Here is a 23,233-nt window from a genome sequence, read left to right on the forward strand (position 1 = left end):
CCCCAAGGCTATGCAATGCACATTGCCATCAGCATTACACGACTCCTTTCTTGTTCTCTAACCTCCTTTTTGGAATTAGAGTGTTATCTCTGTGAATTTTGCCCATGTGTTGGGTTCTTGGTACTTTGCTTTGCATGTCTCTGGCTACTAGTTAGAGCATCTTTTTATGTTTATGAGCCATTTGGATTTGCTCTTCTCTGAACCGCCTAGTAATATTTCAACCATTTTTCCTTTGGATTGTTTCTTCTCAATTTCTAAGAACTCTTCGTATTTTATAGATATTAACCCTGTGTATTTTATACTTTCCCAAATCTACTTTATAATATATTTTGCCAAATTATATATCCACATCTACATATCTATATATAAATATATATTCTTTAATTTTATTATAATTTAAATACATAAAATGTTTTAATTTTAAAATAGCTTCTGAGTTTCTTGAATTGGCTAAGGTCTTCTTTATCTCTAGACTACACTTCTAGTCTCTTAGGTTTTCTTCTAAGATTTTTGTTTTACTTTGTAGCTTGAAAATTTTAGATATATTTGGAATTTGCTTTAAATTTTTTTTTTATTGTTTATTATTTTTGAGACAGAGAGAGAGAGAGAGGGAGAGAGAGACTGAGAGCAAGCAGGGAAGGGGCAGAGAGAGAGGGCGACACAGAATCAGAAGCAGGCTCCAGGCTCTGAGCGCTCAGGACGGAGCCTGATGTGGGGCTCGAACTCACAGACTGCAAGATCATGACCTGAGCTATAGTTGGCCGCCCAACCAACTAAGCCATCCTCGCGCCCCTGGAATTTGCTTTATATAGAAGTTGAACTTTTATTTTCTTCAGATGGATAGCTACTTGTGTCAGCATCATTAAGTAACATTCTTTCTTACTGAAATGTATATTTTTTTCATATATTAATTTCTGTTATATACTGGAAGCTACTTCTGGATTCAATTCTATGCTGATTAGCATCATTGCTTCTTTCACTTGAACTTTAAGATCATTTAAATTTCGACTTCAAAACTTCACTCAGTTGAAATTCAAATTGGAATTGTATTACATTAAAATATTAATTTGGGGGAATTGATATTTTGTGATATTGTCTTTCCATTCAAGAATATAGTATTTGTCTAAATCTTGATTTACGTGCTTTAGTAAGACTTTATAATACCTCTTCCTTGTCAGCCTTATTTCTTGAGGCATTTATAGTTTTTATCATAAATGTTTACCCCCATCTCAACTTTCAAGTGCTTATTGTGAATATAAAATAAAGCTATTAATTTTTGGCTTACTTATCTTGTATCTAGCCCCTTTCCTAAGTTCCTGAAGAATTCCAGTAGATTTTTTTCCAGCTTTTGAGGTATTCTCTTCCTATTATTTTTAAAGTAATCTCTACACCCAACATGGGGCTCAAACTCACAACCTTGAGATCCAAGAGTCGCATGGTCCACCAACTGAGCCAGCCAGGAGTCCTGAGGTATTCACTTATAATATCAGCAAAAATAATTTCATTTTCCAGTGTATATAATAAATATATATTTCTATTGATTTAATGCCTTTGTTAACGGTATTAGAGGACACTAATAACCCCTATTTCAACAGCATTGTGTTGAGGATTAAATAAGATAAACACACGTAAATTGCTTAGAGCAGTGGGTGGAATATGGTAGGGGGCCCAAGAAATGATTAATATTATTATTACTTCTCACCCATTAGAGCTTGAGAGTTCTTCCATCTGAAAAGGTCTCTTTCATGTAAACATCATGCCAAAACAAAAACAAAAACAAAAACAAACCCAAGAATTAAACGATTATTTGCTAGTTTTTCTTATTTCATCATTCCCCATTTTGATTGGTTTTGGGGAACCTGGGTCACAGCTTTCTTAAACTTTTATTTCTGATTCTCTCACCTTCTGATTCTCTCACAGAATAGCAGGAAAGGAAAGCAGAGAAATAGCTTGTGTATGAATGATTCATTCCACGGACTGTAATTACATAACAACAGATTAATAATTATAATAATTATGATTCTACAGATTATTTTTCTTTGAAGAGGAGTTACAGTCAAATGAGGCTTAAGGCTTGGTGACTATATTTTGGTTTAACTCATGTGGTGTTTCAGAGTTTATTTCGCGCAGGTCTGTCACAAAATCTTTTGCTTCCTAGAATTTACCTTTCTTCTTCAAAGCGAGATAAAACAGGTAAGTCAACTGTAACCAATGTTACTGCCTCTTTGAGGGAGTTTTAGGAGTAACTAAGAAAAAAGCTCTTTCTTATGATGTAATAGCTTTGGAGAGATGCAGCTCTTTCCTGACAGCGGTGGAAGAAGTGGCATTGGAAATTGTCTTCACTTTCCAGGGCTGACACAGTTTGGCACTTTACATCTACTCTGGATGACATCTTGAGATTCGTCCTCTTTACCCACCCTGAACGAGCCTTGGCAGAGGGCCTCGTGCAACAAAATCATTAACTCTACATCTGGCATTAGCCACATCCCGGGAAGGGGAGAATGCCTTGACCGTGAGAATATCCTGTATCGGTTCAGAGTAGAAAGAGGACAGCAGGTGCCATCCTCTATGACAGCATTGGAATGAAATCAGTGTCATGGCAGTGGCTAACAATACTCTTTGTTCCTGAAAAATTAAGGGCTAGCTGTTAGGTTTGCTAACTAGTTAATTACAAGCTGGTCTAGCTTCTGCAAGGAGCTCAAAATGTATTTCAGGAATTGATACCGTCTTTTAGTCTAATCCAATAGACTCTATTAAATAGTTTCCAGTTAAAATCTTGTATGATGCTTTACTGAAGTCAGAAAATTCAAAGGAACAAATGAGTGAAATGAGAACTTTTTCCAGAATAGTACCAGGAGACAATGACTAACTCAATTTCTGGAACTGTAAGTTTGTTTCTTAAACATGTAAAGCACACAAATGGTTACTGTCTCCTTATAACATTACTTACGGTAATTAATGGATAAAACTTCTCTGGAGAAGGCCCAAATCCAGTTCTGAGAAGTGATTACGCAGACAGAAACCTCCCCCTTAATGCAGGATGTACTAACAAATACAAAAAAACCCTATTGGATTGAATTAATCCCTAATTTGCTTGTCATTTGGCTCTTGTGCCTGTCCATCACTCCAATTACTGAAACAAAAAACAAACAAAAAAGCAGTAAGGAAAACATTCAATTAAGTGCAGCAGTGGAGTAAAATCTTCTAAATCATGATGGTTTCAGAAGCGCTCACTTTCTTCTAATATGAATCATGTATGTCTGGATTAAGGGTGGAGGGGAGGGGGGAAAGAAAACCTTGAGTCTGAAGATGAAAAGTAAGAAAATAAAGTTTGTTATTTATATCACTCCTAAATCTAAGCCAGTGGAAGGGGGAGATTATTGTCAGCACTGAAAAAATAGAATATATATAGTGAAGACAAGACGTATGCTAACACAAGTGGAAGGTAATTCAGCGGGATAAATTAGCAGAATTACATGAGTATTTTATATGAGTACTATGTTGGTTCTGAAATTGTGGCACTAGCCTGGAATGGACCCCTTATCGACTCCTGGAAGGCTCATCTGATTCTAGGTTTCCCTCCAAAGAATCTCTACAGAGTAGCTTAGACGTGGGGCTTTCCGAGATTGGATTTCTCCAGGGCGATCTCTAGGTCTGTGGATTCAATTCAGCATGTTTTGGGTTATCATGCTGGTCTTTGTTACTGTAAAATTAGTAGGCTGACAATGGCTCCCAGATAATGTCCTAATCCCTAGCTTGTGGTATTACCTTTATTTGAGAAACAGGCAAAAATAAATAAACATAAAAAAAAGAGCCTTTGCAGATGTAATTAAGAATTCTGAGAGATTTTCTTGGATTACCTCAGGTGGGTCCTAAATGCCATCACAGAAGTCCTTAAAAGACAGGAGACACACATAGAGAAGATATGAAAATCGAAGCAGAATCTGGCATGTTTGTCTTAATGTCAAAGAATGCGAGCAGTAAGGAATGGGTTCTCCCCTAGAGCTGCTAGGGAGCAAGGCCTTGCTTACACTTTTGATTTTGACCTTTTGTCCTCCAGAACTATGAGAAAAAGTTTGTGTTCCTCTAAGCCACTAAATGTGTGGTAATCTGTTACAGTAGCCCTAGGAACTAATACATACTGCTTAACTAGGGCATGAATGTCTTTCTAGAAAGCTGTATAAATAGAGCAAGAACAGATGAGAGCCCAGTTAATAACAATTTATCTCCCTAACACATTTCTGTGGGTAAAATACCAAAGTGCCTTATAAGAAAAATGAGAGGAGCAAAAATGTTTATTGGAAAGGTATGTGGAGAAATACTTCAATGGCATGTATTTGAAAGACGCCTCATGGCTTCGGTTTAGCAGAATTTGAAAAAAGCCTTGTCAACGTTGGCTCTGAAATGCTTTATAGCCGCTACACGGACACCCATAGACCTGATACTAATTAAAGGCTGGAATTTCCAAAATCATCCTATTGTCTCCAATTAGTAGCCAATTCCCCACCAAGAAGTATATAAAGGGACAGGCATAAATTATATGTGTCTAGATTCTTTTGACATAAATTATGATGTGTCTAGAGAATAAAATTACTGCTGGCCTACGGATCAAGTAGAGAACGTTATCTTGTTCCTTGCCCTCGAAGGCGCTGTATTCTCAGGCTGTGGAAGGCTATTTGCTGCCTTCTCTCTGTAACAGCAATCCTTCATACTCCAACCTTCTCCACTCCGGCCCACTTAGGCTGGGCTTTCCTATTTCACTTTCTCCATGCTTAATCCTTATGGAAATAATTTAATTCACTCACGGTTTCAGTTGCCTTCTGTATGTCAATGACCCCAAGGCCCAACTGTTACCATCTGCCTCTCCTCAGAATATACTCAGCAAAATATTTCCCTTAACATCAACATCTTACCAAAAAGTTCTTTCACTCATGCACTAAAAATAATTCCTTACAGTCTTCTTTCCATGTTACTGTCATTGGTGCTCAGTCTCTCTGGTCTTGTTGATAGATCAGGTTGTTTCACTCTTTCCTTCAGTTTCTATACCTAAGCCATTAACCAGTTCCCTAGTTATTCCTTTAAAAATTCTCTTCGACTTCCCTGGTCACCACGGCTCCAATCATTTCATGCTTACAGACCCCAGCAGCCCACAAGCTGTCTGGGTTAACTCAGGCTCTACCATCACTCCTCCTGGGACTATCCTTCATGGCTCTCAAATCTGTTGTTGCTTTAATCATATGATTCTCATTTAGAACAACAGGGTATTTCCCTGCTAACTACCCACTGTATATATATATTATTTATTTGATTGTACTCCGTTCCCAACATGGAAAGGTACTTTTTTTTTCCTGCCAGCTATGCAGTTCTCCAATCAGTCCTTAATTTGCTCAGAGAATCTAACTAAAACTGACCTGAGCAAAACAGAAATATAAATCAAATAGTTTACATATTTTATTAAAAAAATTTTTTTCTTATTTATTTTTGAGAGAGCGCGTGCGCAGGAGAGAGCGAATGCAAGCAGGGGAGGGGCAGAGAGACAGAGAGAGGGAGACACAGAATCTGAGCCAGGCTCCACGCTCTGAGCTGTCAGCACAGAGCCTGATGTGGGGCTCTAACCCACAAACTTTGAGATCACGACCTGAGCCGAAGCCGGATGCTTAACCGACTGAGCCACCCATTCACCCCTCAAATAGTCCATATATTTTAAAGCAAAATGCAATTTTTAATCATTAGTATCAGTAGAGATAATAAGCATAAACCGTCTGTGGTTAGGTATGAATAATTACATTTTCACTTTTTTGATACTTGTTGACTGATCTTTCCCCCCATCGATGCATTAAACACCTTGCCAGTAGGGTCTGGGCTTATTATATCATTTATTCTTTGCTACTCCTCTATGCCCGAGCATGGTACATTACACATTCAAAACTTTGACAGTAATAGTTTCCTGTTCTGAACTTAGTGCTCACAGGGGATATAGACTACTATACTATCTATAGTACAGTATCTGTAGTACAGACTACAACAGAAATTTGAATGGGTATTAATGGCAAATGACAAAAACATTAGACTTTGATCTCTATTTAAAAACTGCTATAACCTTTTGACTTAAGTGAAAGTATTATTCACATAAAAATCCTGCAAGATATGTGTTTCGTTTTCAGAAAAAAACCCCTGGATTTTGACCCGTGTTGAACCTGGGTAATTATTTATGTCATCGTATAAGGAAAATCCCTTTCCATGCCCTTTCAGACAAATCAGAGAAATTATTAACTGCTTATAAATGATATTTATACATATTAAAAATAGTATTTTCCTGAAACCATTAAATTGTCCCAAATGCAAAGCTCTGAGAAAACTTAAAAGACAATAACCAAATGAGCTTTGCTCATTTGCCACTTGTCTTCCCCCCCCCCCCCCAATAGAATGTATGCTCCATGTGGGCGAAACGACCCTGCCGTATCCCTCACACGGCGAACAATGCCTGGAACACGGCAGACATGGAATACTGAATACATCTGCTGATTCTTTGATACAAAAACCAGGTAGATGTCTCTAATTTTGGATAAAATCTTTAAATTCTTAGTTCAGTAATCTATAGGCTACAAACAAGGATGTTTTAAGAAAGCAAGTTAAAATTATGTGCAACACGTGCAATACTTTTCATCTGCATTTAGAAAACAGACCTCTTTCGCAGTATTTTACTTTCAAAGAGAAACGAATGTCAAGCCCACAAACTTAGCTGCTCCATTAACAGGCTTACTAGCTAATTTTGAGAAATACCATCAATACCCCAACAAAGACTCATGCATTTTTCTCTGAATTGTCAGTTATGAGAAACTAGGTTTCATTCTACTCTGAATCTATTACACTTCTCTTAGTGCATTCATAAAAGACCAGATGTATTGATGCAATGGAGCAAATTACAGAATAAAGCAAAATCTTGGGTCCTATAAATCACAATTGTTAAGACTCACTGATAGTTTAGGAGAAGCCTGAAAACACTAAGATTTCTAAGCTAACGTCATAGGAGTATTAATCATAAAATACTGTAACTACATTTCCAAGACTTAAAACGGAGGGGACAAAATAACAGCTGGAGCTTAAATTCAGTGAAGGCACAGAATGAGGAAAACTAAAAGAAAAGATGTTGCAGGGATAAGTTTTGATTCTAAGTTTGTTGCCCCACATCTAAAGATGAAAGGATTTAAAAAAGAAAGCAAAATTTACTTTCATAACTGGGTATTTTAAAACTTTCTACTCCTAATATCCACATGTGAAGATTATATATTAAATAAATAAAACAACAACAACATGAAAGTCAAAGCAGCGTTTTTTACACCTTTGTAGAAAAAATTAGCCGAAATGTCACTCTGGTTTTCTCCTAAAATTGAAGTTTCTCCAGGTATTGTTGGGGACATGAAGAAGTACTCATGATTTTTCCCGATTGAATTATATTTTAGTATTTTTCCATTTAAGCACCAGAAAAGTCCATCGATAGGATTCGAATTCCGAAGCTGCAGTTACTAATTTGGTTTTTTTAAACATTTTTTTTTTTTTTTTTTTTTTAGTGTCTATTCATTTCTGAGAGACAGAGACAAAGCATGAGTTGGGAAGGGGCCAGAGAGAGAGGGAGACAGAATCGGAAGCAGGTTCCAAGCTCCGGGCTCGAACTCATGAACTGTGAGATCATGACCTGAGCTGAAGTCAGATACTTGACTGCCTGAGCCACCCAGGTGCCCCTGTCGTTACCATTTTGTATGGGAGACAATGATGCTTTTTGCCAAACCACAGTCCTATTTCCAGTAGCAAAATACGAAATAAAAAGCGAAACAAAATATTGACCAAGAGGATGGCACTGGCATTTACTTCACTCCCTTTAACTCTGTATGAAGGGGTGCTATTATCATTCCTATTTTACAGATACGGGAACAGAGGTGCCTAACCACTGTCACATGCTAGGAAGTAGCAGAGCTGGGATTAGAAACCCAAGAAATGGGGCGCCTGGGTGGCTCAGCTGGTTAAGCGGCCGACTTCGGCTCAGGTCATGATCTCACGGTCCGTGAGTTCAAGCCCCGCGTCGGGCTCTGGGCTGATGGCTCGGAGCCTACTTCTGATTCTGTGTCTCCCTCTCTCTCTCTGCCCCTCCCCCGTTCATGCTCTGTCTCTCTCTGTCTCAAAAAATAAATAAACGTTAAAGAAAAAAAAAAAAGAAACCCAAGAAATCTGGTTCCCACAGTCTTATTCACTATACTGAAGTGTCCACTTTACTCCCCTAACACTCATCTGTAATTAATGTGTTGTTTCCCACCAGATCAGTGGTTCTCAGGCAGGGTGATTTTGCCCTTCAACAACCCCTCACTCCCTGAATCTAGCTGGAAAACACTTGGGCAATGTTTGGAGACAATTTTGGTTGTCACGACTTGGGGGTGGCGGTAGTATTACTGGCATCTACAGGGCAGATACAGGATGTGCTGCTAAAAATTCTGTAATGTGCAGGACAGCCTCCCAACAACTCGTTATCCAGCATAAAACATACACCGCGCCGAGGCTGAGAAGTGCTGTAACAGAGTATAAATTCTAGAAGGGCAGGGTCCTAAGCTGATCTCAGTTTTTGCTCTATCCTCACACCTAGAACAATTGTGCTTGACCAGTAAGTCTTAAACTTACCTGAATATTTGTTTTCAAGAGCCTAGAACTCAGCCTTGTGCCCAGCCGGTAGACAGCATTTATTAAAGGTAACAAAATTAATGGTGATGCCCTCAAAGAAGGTCAAATGGGTATAACAGGACACAGCAAATCAAGGCAATTTTAGTGTCCCATAATCCCACCTTTTGGGGTTTTTTTCTCACAACGACTATTAATAAAACCAGTTCTTCCAAGATAAGTCTCTTAAGTGGGACTTCTGAAAGAACAGGTTTTTCTTTAGATACATAAAACTTTTAAATACATGGAACTCTTGGAGTTAAATTTGTAAAAGATGAAACCTTTTTCTTTAAAATGAAAGCCTTTAAAGTTCCATTCACGGGGCGCCTGGGTGGCTCAGTTGCTTAAGCGTCCGACTTCACCTCAGGTCACGATCTCACGGTCCGTAAATTCGAGCCCTACGTCGGGCTCTGGGCTGACGGCTCAGAGCCTGGAGCCTGCTTCCGATTCTGTGTCTCCCTCTCTCTCTGCCCCTCCCCCATTCATGCTCTGTCTCTCTCTGTCTCAAAAATAAATAAACGTTAAAAAAAAAAATAAAGTTCCATTCACATGGCATGTATTTAAGAGATTAGTAGACACCCCTAAATTAGATGGCATCACTAATCGATTGCTGATATGCTCCAGTGACTGGGAAATAGTTTAAGAAAGTCTGAGTTAAGACTGGTTTACAAATTTCCAAATAACTGAATTATAGCACACATAAGAAAAAGCCAGGTTATCTAAAAAGAAAGTAGTACTTGAGTCCACTTCATTCCAAGATCTTTATAACCATAATATTCTAAGTATAACTTCATCCTGTATTTTTAAAAAATCCATGAAGCGTAACATTTGTCGAAGTATTTTCAATTCTTTCCCCTACACTTCAAAGAGCTACTAAACATTACCCAAAAGGCATACGTTCATTAATATTGCTTGATTTACAAAATTCTTTTCCAAGAAAAAATTCAAAAGGTGGTTTATGTGGCTATTCAAACAATACTAGGGAAAAAAATCTGACCCCTTTCACTCACCATTTCTATAATTAATGAATGAATCTGGCTTGTCCGAATCTTAAATTATGAAATCACACTATGTAAAATGCACCTATTACATTTAAATTAAACATTACACAAAACACAGTCAAGTGGCAAGTAATTATAATGCAAGCCCTTGCATGGCAATCCAAATTTATTGAACTACTGATGCTAAGTTATACAAAATTGCACCACTTTAATTAAGGCTTTTAGTTTACATTTGGCCACCTCAAAGTCGTTGTAACTTTACATTTGGCCACCTCAAAGTCGTTGTAACATTAGGTTGGTCAATTTAAATACTGTGGCTCCCTGTTGGATAGACACACAATCTTTACACCCAAACGTTAATGCATACAAAGCAACAAGGCATTGTTAAATAAAACAGCAATAGTTACTGCAACTTAGGCCTTGTGACCAATTACACATGATTAAAATTACTTCCCACATTCACATCCACAGTACTCGTCCACCATTTAACATCTCAACCAAAACGTTACACATGTGAAACAATCACTAACAGGCAAAAATACTAAACCTGTATATTTGGTATTGCAAATACACTTATGCATGAGCAAGCAAGGGATTCACAGTGAGAATCTACAGCTGCAGAAGCCTGAAAATGATTTACAAAAATTGTTAAATCATTAAAAAATTGTTTGAAAATATACACTTCTTGTTGTAGACCCCCACTGTACACACAACTATAAACATTGTTCCCTATGTAAACAAAAAAGGAAACATATAATAAAAGATTTGAAAAGTCTGGACATTTCCTTCCCAACAGATATTAAAGGCAACGTCTTTAATCTAAGACATTATACTGAAAGGACTATCATATTTTAAAGACAAGATCACTGTCTCCACAGGTTTTTTTAAAAATTAAAAAAACTATATAGCTGTGTTAATCAAAGCACTTATTTGTACAATACAATGATAATGACCTTGAATTTCTTAAAAAAAATTACAATAAGCTACAAGTATCAAAGAAGCGAAGTTATCTGGAGTAGTCTATATAGGAGCTCTTTGGACTTTCTTTTATTATGCTAAAATAGTGGTGCTTTTAGGATTTACATTATTGTACTCTCCAATACAAAGTACGGGGCATGTTAAAGTATACAGTACACCATTTTCATACATGTACAACATTGGTGGATGAAAAATGTCTCTTAGCAGTAATACTGGATTGTAGCCTCTGGTTTTACCAGCTGCATACTCTAGGACTATTATATAAGTAAAAATCTCTCTTGTGATACTGGAAAGTGATTAGAATGTGCAAACTGATGTAGTAGCTTTCATCCGCCTCTTAAAGGGTACCACCACAGAAAGTCCATTTAAGATGTTGGTAGGTTTAACAAAGTTGGAATGCTGGCACTGTTGAATTGGGCAACAGTTCTTCAGACCTGTCAAAACGAAAAAATTACACTGAAAACATGGGTTGAAAACAGCACACTCAAGATCCAAAGGAACACATTAAAACAACAGTGTTAAAGTGTTAGAAAATGAAGAGAATACAGGCCCTTGTCATTACATTCGTGACAATGTACACACAACTCATAGCAAAGCAAAGCATGGGGAGACATTTTCATCTTTTTGGAATGACTTCATCTATTCTGCTGCCCTCCTGAAAGTCAGTCAAATGAAAGTTTTAGATACAAAAAGGGAATGTACCTTAGTGCAAATTTCTGTGTATTACCCTTCCAAAGACTAAAAGCAGAATAATAAAAAACACCACATTGAAACTTTAGGTCAGGTCAACTTTATTAGAATTAGGATTAAAAAACAGAGCGACATTAACAAAATGAATGTTTCCAATCCTAGAATTACAGAAGTATAGAATGCACATCTAACCAGCGTTTCTAATACCAGAAAACCAAGACCTTTCTTCCATACTCTTCCAGGAAGAGTGGCTACAGAGCTAGTTCAGAGAAGCAGACAAAACAGAATTTATTTCATGATGGCTCTTAACAGTTGACAGTTATCAATGTTCTAATTCCATATTTAAACAAATTAGATCAACTTAAGATGGATGTCAGAAAAAGCTGGCATTACGCTAAAATCATACGTAATTAAACTTAAAAAGTTTGTGAGTGATGTAAAAGAAGTAAAATCAGAACTCTTTCTGCCAAATATTTATTTTCTTTGGATGATTTTCTGTATACATTCCTGACTACGAAAAAGTTTTCTTTTTTTACTGTTTCTCTGGGGTTCAGACTTGCTGCAAGTTCCAGAAATGCTGTTAATATAGATATGGCTGTTGAAGCAATTTTTATAAATGCCTTGAACTTTAAGTCCTCATTTAGTCTGAACGAGTTTGGTAACTTTTCTAAATCCTAGCAGACTGAATGTAGCAAATTGAATAGCACAGATGGGAGTGTGTGAGCTCACGCACATGTGTGCCAAGAATGGGCATGTGGTCAGGAGTGAGAGGATGTCAGGAATGAGAGCACTTATCTAAACAGAAAGCTTTAAATGCAGAGTAGGGACAGAAACTCTAAGAGGCAGAATCAGAAGTGCTATAGTAGAGGGCCATTTTAACACAGGAAGTAGCAGAGCCACAAATACTAAAAGTTCTCAAGGATAAGTACAGTAAAATATAGTTTTAATGATAAGGGGGCAAGAAACCATTCTCATTGGCAAAGAGCAGCAGATGATAGTTGAGGGTTTACCAAGTACCAGGTACTGATCTAAGTGATTTACAAGTATTAACTCATTTAAAAAAAAAAAAAAAAAATTTTTAACGTTTATTTTTGAGAGAGAGAGACAGAGCACAAGTAGGGGAGGGGCAGACACACACACACAGAATCTGAAGCAAGCTCCAGGCTCTGAGCTGTCAGCACAAAGCCCGACGTGGGGCTTGATCTCACAAACTACAAGATCATGACTTGAACCAAAGTCGGATGCTTAACTGACTGAGTCACCCAGGTGCTCTGATATTAACTCATTTAATATGACTGTTTTAAAAAACTATATAAAAACGTTGCATGTTCAGTTTTCCTTCGTCGTCTCATCTTTTGAGTTGTTTCTGTGGTTTTCTATGCCTGGGAACTCTTTGGCTATCAGTGTCTCTTGCTGATGGACTTTCCCTGAATCTGCAGTTTATATTTGACTAATTTGGTGCCCCAGGTATATATGCTCCTATAGGACCTATAACAGCATAGTGACTAAGCATGGGCTTGAGAGCTAGTTCATTGTTTAAATTCTGAGCCATGAACTCAGATCACTGGATTCAAATTCTGGCTCTGCTATTTACTAACTGCAGGGCATGAACAAGAAATAATCTTTTTGTGCTTTAATTCTCTCATCTGTTATATGAGAATAACAGCTCCTGCCTCAGAGGACTGTTGTGAGAATTCAATTAATATGTGGACAATACTGAGTGCCAGGAGTTTTTACTATCAATCCGATGCTGGACTTACACTATCCTGCATTTATCATATTTTGCAACTGTTTGTCTAATTCTTCCACTAGACCTGACTTAGCTTAAGGCTATAGATAGGAAAGAAGGTTGGTTTTGCTCACCACAATACCGTCAGCACAAACCAATGTCCCAGTGGGGCATAAGTATACATTGGATGAACTTACCTACAATATTCAGTTACATAAAATACCCTACTTTTGATGATATATAAAGGAAATAATTAATTACTGGGATATCATACTAACTTATGGATATCTTAAAAAGAAGTAACCATCTTTTTTTTTTAGAACAACAAAACATTCTATACTCGTTTTCTTCATAGAGTGCCCTTAATGAAGCTGAAGTTAAAGGTTAGGGAAAAAGATAAATTAACATACCTGGCTCAGAGCTACAATGCATTTAATATATTAAAGCAGCTGACATGTTGACTTTTTGCGGGTCTTCCCAGGCACTGGAGTTTTTCTGTTAATTTGCCGCACTAGGTCATAAAAGATCTGCAAACACAGTATTTTTTTTTTTTTAATTTATAGGAGAAAAAAACCCAAAAAAGAAAAAGTGAAATGAAAGACTGAACTTTCCATGGATATATATATGAACTCCAACAAGTATTATGTTCAGTTAAGGAATAAGTAAAACCAGGTATTTCTGTAACTGCTAAATTTTCTTATTTATTTTTTAGGGGTGCTAAAATTATTCTCCTTAAAACAAACACTGACTTAAGAAGCAGCAGAGATCTTATTGTAGTTCATTAGAACATTTAACACCATTCAAAGAAAACAAACTTTTACTCTTTAAATCTTTCTATGTATCTTTATCCTATAATATTACTTAAGCCCCTTCAAAGCAAGAACCGTGCATGCCTTCTTGAATTTGTCTCCATCTTTTTTTTCTTTTAAAGTTTATTTTTATTTATTTTGAGAGACAGAGAGCAAGCAGGGGAGGAGCAGAGAGAGGGAGAGACAGAATCCCAAGCAGGCTCCATGCTGTCAGTGTGGAGCCCAATGCGGGGCTTGAACTCACCAACTGTGAGATCATGACCTAAATGGAAACCAAGAGTTGGACGCTTAACCAACTGAGCCACCCAGGTGCCCCAATTTGTGTCCATCTTTTACAAAACATCCTTTATACACACACACCTGAACTCTTCATCCTGTCTTTCCCACCCCTGTCTTTTTTTGTCCAGGCTTTCTTTTTTTCATGGTAAATTCCAGCATTTAATAAAGAGGCTATAATAGATAGCTGTGCTACTTATTAACATGTATATATTTAACATAAGATTTTTGGTTAGAAGATCAACAAGCACCCGGAGTAAGCATTGACTTGGAGCTGTGTTAACACATAGCACACATATTTTTCATTGATTTTAAATCCTGAATTCCAAATCAAGAGTTTTTTTTAAAGTATGTCACCATACCTCATTAACATTTATTTTTGATTTTGCGGAGGATTCTAAGAATGCACAATTGTTCCATTGTCTTGCTAGATTTTGACCTTGTTCCTTTCCTACAACTCTTTCATCTTCCAAGTCACACTTATTACCAACCAGAATCATTGGAACCTAAAAATACAAAACAAAATTGTGAGGGTAAAAAAAAGTAAGTGAATATGCTCTATACATTCAAATCCAAAGAATTCTAAGAGTCAACCCTAAGGATTACTTTTTATGCCCAAGAAAAATACTAAATTAAACAATATGTAATAAAATTTATAATCAAATATGAAAACCTTAACTCTGTTCAGAACCTTTCATGTGAAATTTTTAGAAAACAAGCTATGATGTACTTATAAAAGAGGGAAAAAAAACTTTAAAATTATGTCCCAATGGACTTATAACTAAATATAGTAAGCAAAACACAAAATATTTTTAAAAAGTACAAAAGGGTATTACTATGAAATGTTAATATATTTCACAAGTTTTAAATGTTTTTCTAAGGGATGTGAATCAATTACAAGTTTTTTGGTTTACCGACATGCATTTATCAAATAATCATTCTTAATTTAATAATACAAAAAAGAGAAATTTGGAAAGCTCCTAAAAGTTTTAGTTTTTACTAAAAATTTAGACAACCTTAATCATGTGATGTCTGTAATTTTAAAAGGACACTATAGAGATAAATAATACTTACTCTGTAAAATTCCTATTAATCATTTAGAGATTGGTTTTCTAGAGAATTTTTGGGAAAAAAATCCAAATTAGAATATCAAGAATTTTGGCTTTTAGGAACAGATATAAAATTTTATATTCATACTTATTTAATTTAACGTAACTGATAGAACACTAATTATCAGAAATAGCAGAAAACGGACTAATTGTGAAATGTTCACTGAGCTGTAAAGATGTAATAATTCCCGAAAGTTCTCCTGTTTTAGAAGTCGAGGAAATGGGAACATTTCCCACAGATGCTTCTGAACTCTCACAATATTTGCTTATAATTAAGTTATGTATATAATACAGTGGTTCTTAAAAGTGTGATACCCAGACCGGCAGCATCAACACCATCTGGAAACCTTCTAACTTAGAAATGGAAATTCTTGAGCCCTAATCCTAGACCTACTGAATCAGAAATTCTGGGAGTCAGAGTTGGCAATCTGTTTTAACCAGGCATATAGCTGGTTCTGATGCAAGATCAATTCTGAGAACTGCTATCTATAGTATGATGAGGAAGTTAAGTAATCCTTTTAAAGTTTCCTACAGGGATTAAACTCCATTATGGTGCACTGTGAAGAGGTATGCAGGTTAATGTTAGAATCTAATGCATTTGTTGGCTTCCTTCTAAAAAATATTATTATGCTCCTTTTCTATCAGTTGAGGTGTGTTCATACGTAGTTCTGATTCTTGTTAGAAAAGCTCTTAAAGTCTACCAGAAATGTATAGAACATCTAGTATAGAACATCTATTAGTAACATTTGCCACCCACATCTTTCCTTCCTTCCCACCAAATGCATGATTTAAAGATAGGAGGGGGATAAAATTTATTTTAGACAGGTTAAGAAGGGAGGAGGGGATTTCTTACTTTCCACGTTATACATATTTGAAAATATTATGAGTGTTAAAGATGTATTTCTGCCTTTTAAGGAAAAAAGCTTTCGAGAAACAAGTCCCCCAACCCCCCACCAACCACATGAACTTTAAATTGGATTTAAATTCAAATTCTTAAACTGGGTATCACTACAATAAGGGTTTGAAATAAAATATATTCATTAGGAAATCAGCTTACATCATCAGTGTCTTTAACTCGAAGAATTTGCTCTCTCAGGTCTTGTAAATCATTAAATGTGGACTGTGCTGTGATGGAATAAACTAATGCAAAGCCTTGTCCGTTTTTCATGTATAAATCCCTCATTGCGGTAAATTGTTCCTATAGCAGAAACAAAGGATCATTAAAAAACAATAAAGTTCTTACAGTTAATTTGATGATTTTAAACGTCTATAATTAGTGCTTGATGAAGAATATAGTAGTATTATGTAACATTACTTAAAATTATAGTCCATGGCAAGATGCTATTTGAAAACTGGTATTTCATGAAATTTTTACTTAACAATAAAACAACGAAAGCAGATTTATGTGCAATAAATATACTTAAGTGGGGAAGAAATATCCTTTCTCCACAAGAATCCGAAGGAGGCTCCAGGCTCTGAGCTGTCAGCACAGAGCCCGACACGGGGCTTGAACTCATGAACCGTGAGATCATGACTTGAACTGAAGTCAGACGCTTAACTAAATGAGCCACCCTGGCCCCCCAAAAGGCAGTTTTTAAACATATAATATGTAGGGTACGGAAACAATCCCCAAGTTACTCACAGCTCATTTACTAGCTAGTTTACTATAGCTCTAAGGGGACCACCAGCATGCTTACCTACCTTATCTTGCCATTTTCCCACATTTTTCCTCCTTCACTAGACTGAGAGCCTTTGCAAGTAAGAACACAGCCCATGCCACATTTCTGGTACTCAAACATTAGATGAATGAATACCATATACCCAGAATAAATCTTCCCTTCACCTTCAGATACCAACAAATCCAAGTTGGTCTATAAATACTTTGAAGGAGAAAAGATACTGCTCAAGATATTTCACAGAGCCACTGAGAAATAAATGTTTACCAAAGTATTTTCCACATTAATTAAAATATGGTAATACAGGGGCGCCTGGGTGGCGCAGTCGGTTAAGCGTCCGACTTCAGCCAGGTCACGATCTCGCGGTCCGTGAGTTCGAGCCCCGCGTCAGGCTCTGGGCCGATGGCTCGGAGCCTGGAGCCTGTTTCCGATTCTGTGTCTCCCTCTCTCTCTGTCCCTCCCCCGTTCATGCTCTGTCTCTCTCTGTCCAAAAATAAATAAAATATGGTAATACAGCTTAACTTGTTTTAAAAGTACTAGTGAGGCTGAAAATTTTCAAACAAATTTTCTACTTTTCTTCAATAAATGACCCGCTGCAATTACAAAGCACACGCATAAAAAACAGAATCCAAGAGAACAAAACAGCTTTAAGATTTAAGGCAAGTAGTAAACTTTTAAATAAGCTTAACTAGTATTTGTCGATAGAGTACTAGTATTTACAAGGTCAATATTACACAAGTTGTACATATACTTTGGTACTTGTTTTACATACCGTTCCTGCAGTATCCAAGATTTCAAGCATACACTGTTGTGCATCTACTTCAACTTGCTGGGGGAAAAAGCAAAATACATCCTCATTTTTATAAAATATGAAAGAATACCTCATTATATACAAAAGCCAATATGACATTTAAAATAGAGATTGCTACTTTACAACTAATCTCAAGCAATACCTGAATAAAACAGGAGAAAAAAACAGCTAGATAATCAAGGTCCACTGACCCTACCCCCCCCCCCCCCCCACCCCGCCAATTGTGTAAGGTGCAAAAACGACATGCTTTTTTTTTTTTTTTTTTTTAAATTTTTTATTTTACAGAGACACAGAGACACAGAGCACACAAGTAGGGGAGAAGGGCCGAGGGAGAGAGAGAATCTTAAGCAGGCTCCATGCTCAGCGTGGAGCCTGATGTGGGTCTCAATCCCAAAACTGTGTAAGGTGCAAAACGACATGTTGTTTGTTTGTTTTTTTCAATGTTTTATTTTACAGAGACACAGAGCACACGAGTAGGGGAGAAGGGCAGAGAAAGAGAGACAATCTTAAGTAGGCTCCATGCTCAGTGTGGAGCCTGATGTGGGTCTCGATCCCACGACCCTGGGATTATGACCTGAGCCAGAATCAAGAGTCAGACGCTCAACAGACTGAACCATCCAGATGCCCCTAAAACCATGTGTTCTCAACTCAAAGAAACCTACAAGATCCAAGTTCAATACGAATCACTCAGAACTTAATTCTGGGGAGGAAAGGATTCCAAAATAGCTCAAAAAATAATTTAAACCAGTAGTAGTTCCAAATAAGATCAGAAGTCATTCTATCTCATCACTGCCATACTTTACTTAGATATACCTTCACTTCTCTAGATAACTACATCCCCTTCGCTGCACTGGAACATTTCTGGTAGCAAAGAAGAAGACATGTATCAAGTAAGTTATATATCCCTGTGACCTCTTTCCACCTAACATTTCCTAGGATAAGAAGTAAAACAGTATCTACACAGCAGCAGAGGACAAGCTGGCTATTACATAAGAGAGAACTCTCTCCCGACTAATTAAAAACGTCTTCATATTAAGTTTTATTGTCACATGTTGTGTTAGTGGACACTAACAGCAGCAGTAGCACTTTCTCAAAGAGTTATAAGTAAAAAGGTTAGGGGAGACTTCTGTATTTCCATCTCTAATTTAAAAAGAAAGGAACCTGAGAGTATTCAGTCTTTGGGGGAAGGGTGAGGGGATGTGGAACTATCACTTGAGATGGCCTCATTCTGAAGTTTGTGTGTCAAATTATAATTTTAATTGTAAACTTTAATTGTAAACTTAAAATTCTCTGAGAGAGAGATAGAAAGAGAACAAGTGTTTTAAGATTCTCATTAACTGGTAAGGATGCAATGTCAGGATATAATCAAGTGTGAACTTTTCCTACTAATTTTATAGATTAACTCAGCTTCTTCATCCTACTTTGTAAACAATATTCAACACTTACAAAGCTAAAAATATTCATTTATATTTATAGTAAAGTCTAAAGCAAAAGGCTTTCCAGGGTAACATGTACCTTTCTATAAGAATCTTCTATCGTAGGATCATATTTTTCAACAAAAATTCCTTGAACAAACTGTACAGTCTGAAAAAAATAAATAGCACACCATTATACTTCTTAAAGAAAACTACAAATCCAAATCTGTATGCTTTAAACTATTAAACTATTGATTTCATATAGGCAGTTATGCCATTGATGAAAACAAAACCACCACTATATTTAAAGTATGCATTAGGTGAGAAAATTACCTTAGAAAGCTTTTTTTAAAAAACATTAGTAACCACTATGCTCCTTATTAGGTAATTCTAACTTTAGAGCTCACATATTTAAAAAAATTTTTAATGTCTTCTATTTCAAACAAACTCAAGGCTTAAACTTGAATTTGAATTAGAAAGAGGCTAATTATTTTGTGTACACAAGTACATACACCCTCAAGACACCGCCCATCACTTTGGATACATTTACAAGTGAAAGAACAGCTCAGGTCCCATGGTACATACTTCGCAGTTTGATCTAAATACATCAAGTTCTGTGCATGGTGGCCAATGTAAGTGGCTGAGTTAGATGGTCAATCTGTCTTATCGTGGGGTTTTGTTGAACTGAACTACATGTACTCAAGTTATTTAGCCTGAGTTTCTCCCCTTCCCCAGCCACTACTGTCAAGTTTTCTTTTTTTTTTACTATACTATTCTTGAAATGGAAAGCATGGCTGCTAAAATAATGTGAAAACTGGACAGTCACAGGAAATATTTGAAAAAGGTTTTTTATAAGCTTTAATATTTTTTAGCATAAAATGTATATTACAAGCCAAGTCACAGTGAGAAAGACCAAAATTCATTCCTATCTGGCTCAGAATACAGATGGACACACATTTATGTGTTCTGTGCTTAGCCCAAATTGTATTCTGCTTATCTCATGTTGGTCTGGAACTAATACACCAGAGAGAATATGATCTACCCAGATACAAGTAAAAGCTGACTAAAATTACGGGAAAAAAAATATTATATTGCTTCTAAAATCACTGAGATTTCACCTTAAAAATAAATGAAGACAAAATAAATGATAATCAAAACCTAAAACTCAACAGAAAAAGAACATGTGTTGGAGTGAATTAGCTTAAGTACAGCGAGAATGACTTACCAGAGCAGATTTTCCAACGCCTCCTGAGCCAAGAACAACTAGCTTATACTCACGCATGGTGCACGCTTGTCAAAAGCTAGTACCTTGTAATGAAAAAAAAAAATTCTTAAGTAATGTCTTTGTATTCATGTGCTTCTTTTATAAATTAGATATTCAACCAAGTAACTTAAAAATGATTACTCTACCATACTAGTGTGGCACATTCCATAAACAGACTTACTAAAGGATGCTGTTGGTAGGGCTCTTTATGCAACATCCGAGGTAGAAAGAAGCCACAAAATTACAACTTGCAACCCTATCCTAAATTTATACAGAATATTCGCTCTATATTAAGTAGAAAAAGGGGGGGGGGCTGAAAAACAGCATGAAGGGATATTTTACTGATTACAAGATGGCAGTGACAGGCATGTTTAACTCCCTTTCCTGAACCATCTGTAACCTTGAGACCCAAGTAGAGTGCCTACTAAGTACAGGGATATAGCCAATGAACAACAACAACAAATTCCTGCCCTCACTGAGCAATATTCCAATAAAGATGAACAGACTACAGCACAGGTCTGCAAACAAATCCAGTCTATCACCTGTTTTTGTACATAAAGTTATTGAAATTTAGTCATGTCCATTCATCTGTGTATTGTCTGTAGTTGCTATCTTGCTTTAGTGACAGAGTTAAGTAGTTACAACATAGGCCATCTGGTCCACAAAGCCTAAAATATTTACTATCTGGCATTTACAGAAAAAATTTGCCAACCCCTGGGATACATGAATGGTAAATGAGTTAGCAGAGAAAGCAGACCAAATATCTATTCCTGAAATGGGGGAAGGTACAAGGAGCCTGACAATGGTCAGGAATCAGAGGCAGAACTAAAGAATATGAGTGCCCAGACTGAAAAACTATGGCATGTTCAGGATGATGAATTAGTGGAAATCAAAACCAAACCAAAAAGAAACAACTAAAATTTCAGTATACTAAGGATAGAGAAAGAAGATCCTAAAAGTTTCCAGGCTAGGAAAATGATGTAAGAATACAAAACTCCTACATTCCTAGAAAACAGTAATTGGTCAGTGGCCATTATATAAAGTAGCCACCAGAATAAGTTCTAAATCTTCTTAATCAAGAAATGATAGTTCTATAGTTAAAATTAACAAGTAACTACTAGAACTGGTTTAAACACATTTAATCTACCAATAACCAATTGCTTCAATGAATGAACATGCTTCTGCAAACTAGCCATTACCATCAGCCCCTTACTTCTAAAAGTCGGTCAATCAAGAAGGGACTCAATTTAGGCACATTTGTGTTAAATCTCTTTATATATTCTTTCCTTTTCTAAGACTTTCTACAGTCTTAGAAAAGATATCATTTGTTTTACCTTTTTATGCCACTCTTTTATTTCTCCTTAGGACACCATATCTATTGCCATGGCTTCCTTTCAAAACTTTCTCCATTTCTGACTTTAAATATGTAGACTATCTAGCATATTTTCTCTTCTCCTGAATGGGAGGAAAATCGCCCAAACCAACCAACTAAATTAGCTAACTTCTCCACTTAACTAGTTCCTATGTTTATTTCTACACTGATTGAATCCATCATTTCCATGGACTTTTACCCCAGTTCTTGAACATTGTCTCCTTGACTTTTGTGACCTGGATGATTCTTACCAGATTATAATTTTAGAAAAGGGGATATAAAATAAAAGTTGGATCTACTTTTAGCTTTAAGAATATTTCACACAGTAGTATCCATACAAATTTAGGACAAATTACTCTTGCAAATTTATTTTTTAATGTAAAAAATCATTTAAAAACAGGATTACTCAGGTGACAATTCTATTACCAGTCCCATGCTGACATTACTCAACCACACAGGATCTATAATGACCAATTTGAGAAATACTGTTTTAAAAACCTAAGGTTCCATGAAAGAGGTTTCCAAATTTGTGCTTCTGAATCCAACTAGAGAAAATATGGTAATTTTGGGGATAAGAATTTCCTAAACATCCCAAATACTTCAGTAACAGTAAACCAAATATTTTAACATCAAGAAAACTAGACTCATCTCTCTGCATTCTTTTATCCTTCATGTAGCTGGGCTGTGCCAATTTCTGATAACTTCATCATGGTTTATCTATTACTTAAAAAAAACAACTCACTTCGATGAACACACACCAAAATGCCAAGCAACTGCCTTGAGTGACAGTGTTTCTACAGTTGACATTAATTCACTCCTGCCTTTGAAAGTTTGTCAATGTTTGAACTCTTGAGATTCCTTCAAACCCTGTAAGATTAGAAGTCTGGTCTGCTGAGGGGAGGTGTCTGACCAGGATATCTTTCGCTTAAGTAACCAATAACTGCAGCTTTGTGCTTTTTGTTTCAGATATTGAATGGTGCCTTCCACTCTTTGATATTTGACCTCAGACCCTCATTTAGCATCATTCCACATGATGCCCTTAGACAAACAAATGTACTGAATGGGATGCTTGTGTCCGACCAATTTGTTTGTTCTATGAATTTGCCATCAGATGGATCAGTCTCAACAATGATGGGAACTCCAACTGGCTCCTTGAGCTCACACTGCCAAATTTATTTTGTTATCCTAGCATTTGTACCAAGCAGGTCTTTGTAGAATGCAATTAAGCCTTTTGGATATGGCTTGGAGGTGTACTATTTGGTAAATATTTTGCCATTAGTTTAATTCTTCAGCTACTTGCTTTTTGTTCACCTATGTGCGCAAAATTTTGTGTCATGTGTTTTGTTTTGTCCTGGACTGTCTTGTTTCCAATCACTGAATAAAGGAATGCTCCATTT

At 36.5% G+C, this 23,233-nt stretch overlaps 1 protein-coding gene across 2 annotated transcripts in view; it reads right to left on the reverse strand.

Moving 5' to 3' along the window:
* Positions 1–9,855: 9,855 nt before the first annotated feature.
* RAP1B (RAP1B, member of RAS oncogene family) overlaps positions 9,856–23,233 on the reverse strand; it is a 46,122-nt gene continuing 32,744 nt past the window's right edge. The window contains exons 2-9 of one of the 2 annotated variants that reach the window (XR_009265541.1): positions 20,426–20,508; positions 19,301–19,369; positions 17,747–17,803; positions 16,356–16,496; positions 14,552–14,695; positions 13,515–13,631; positions 9,980–11,119; positions 9,856–9,947 (exon numbers count right to left, since the gene is read on the reverse strand). Coding sequence is in view for 1 of the 2 variants with exons in the window: in XM_058742079.1 (XP_058598062.1) it covers positions 13,545–13,631; positions 14,552–14,695; positions 16,356–16,496; positions 17,747–17,803; positions 19,301–19,369; positions 20,426–20,482 (555 nt within the window). In the remaining variant the exon portion in view is untranslated. Of the gene's footprint in view, positions 9,948–9,979; positions 11,120–13,509; positions 13,632–14,551; positions 14,696–16,355; positions 16,497–17,746; positions 17,804–19,300; positions 19,370–20,425; positions 20,509–23,233 lie in introns of those variants that run through there. The other variant, XM_058742079.1, reaches the window with a different exon arrangement.

Source organism: Neofelis nebulosa, chromosome 8 (assembly GCF_028018385.1).
Source record: "Neofelis nebulosa isolate mNeoNeb1 chromosome 8, mNeoNeb1.pri, whole genome shotgun sequence".
In the NCBI taxonomy this organism is placed as follows: Eukaryota; Metazoa; Chordata; class Mammalia; order Carnivora; family Felidae; genus Neofelis; species Neofelis nebulosa.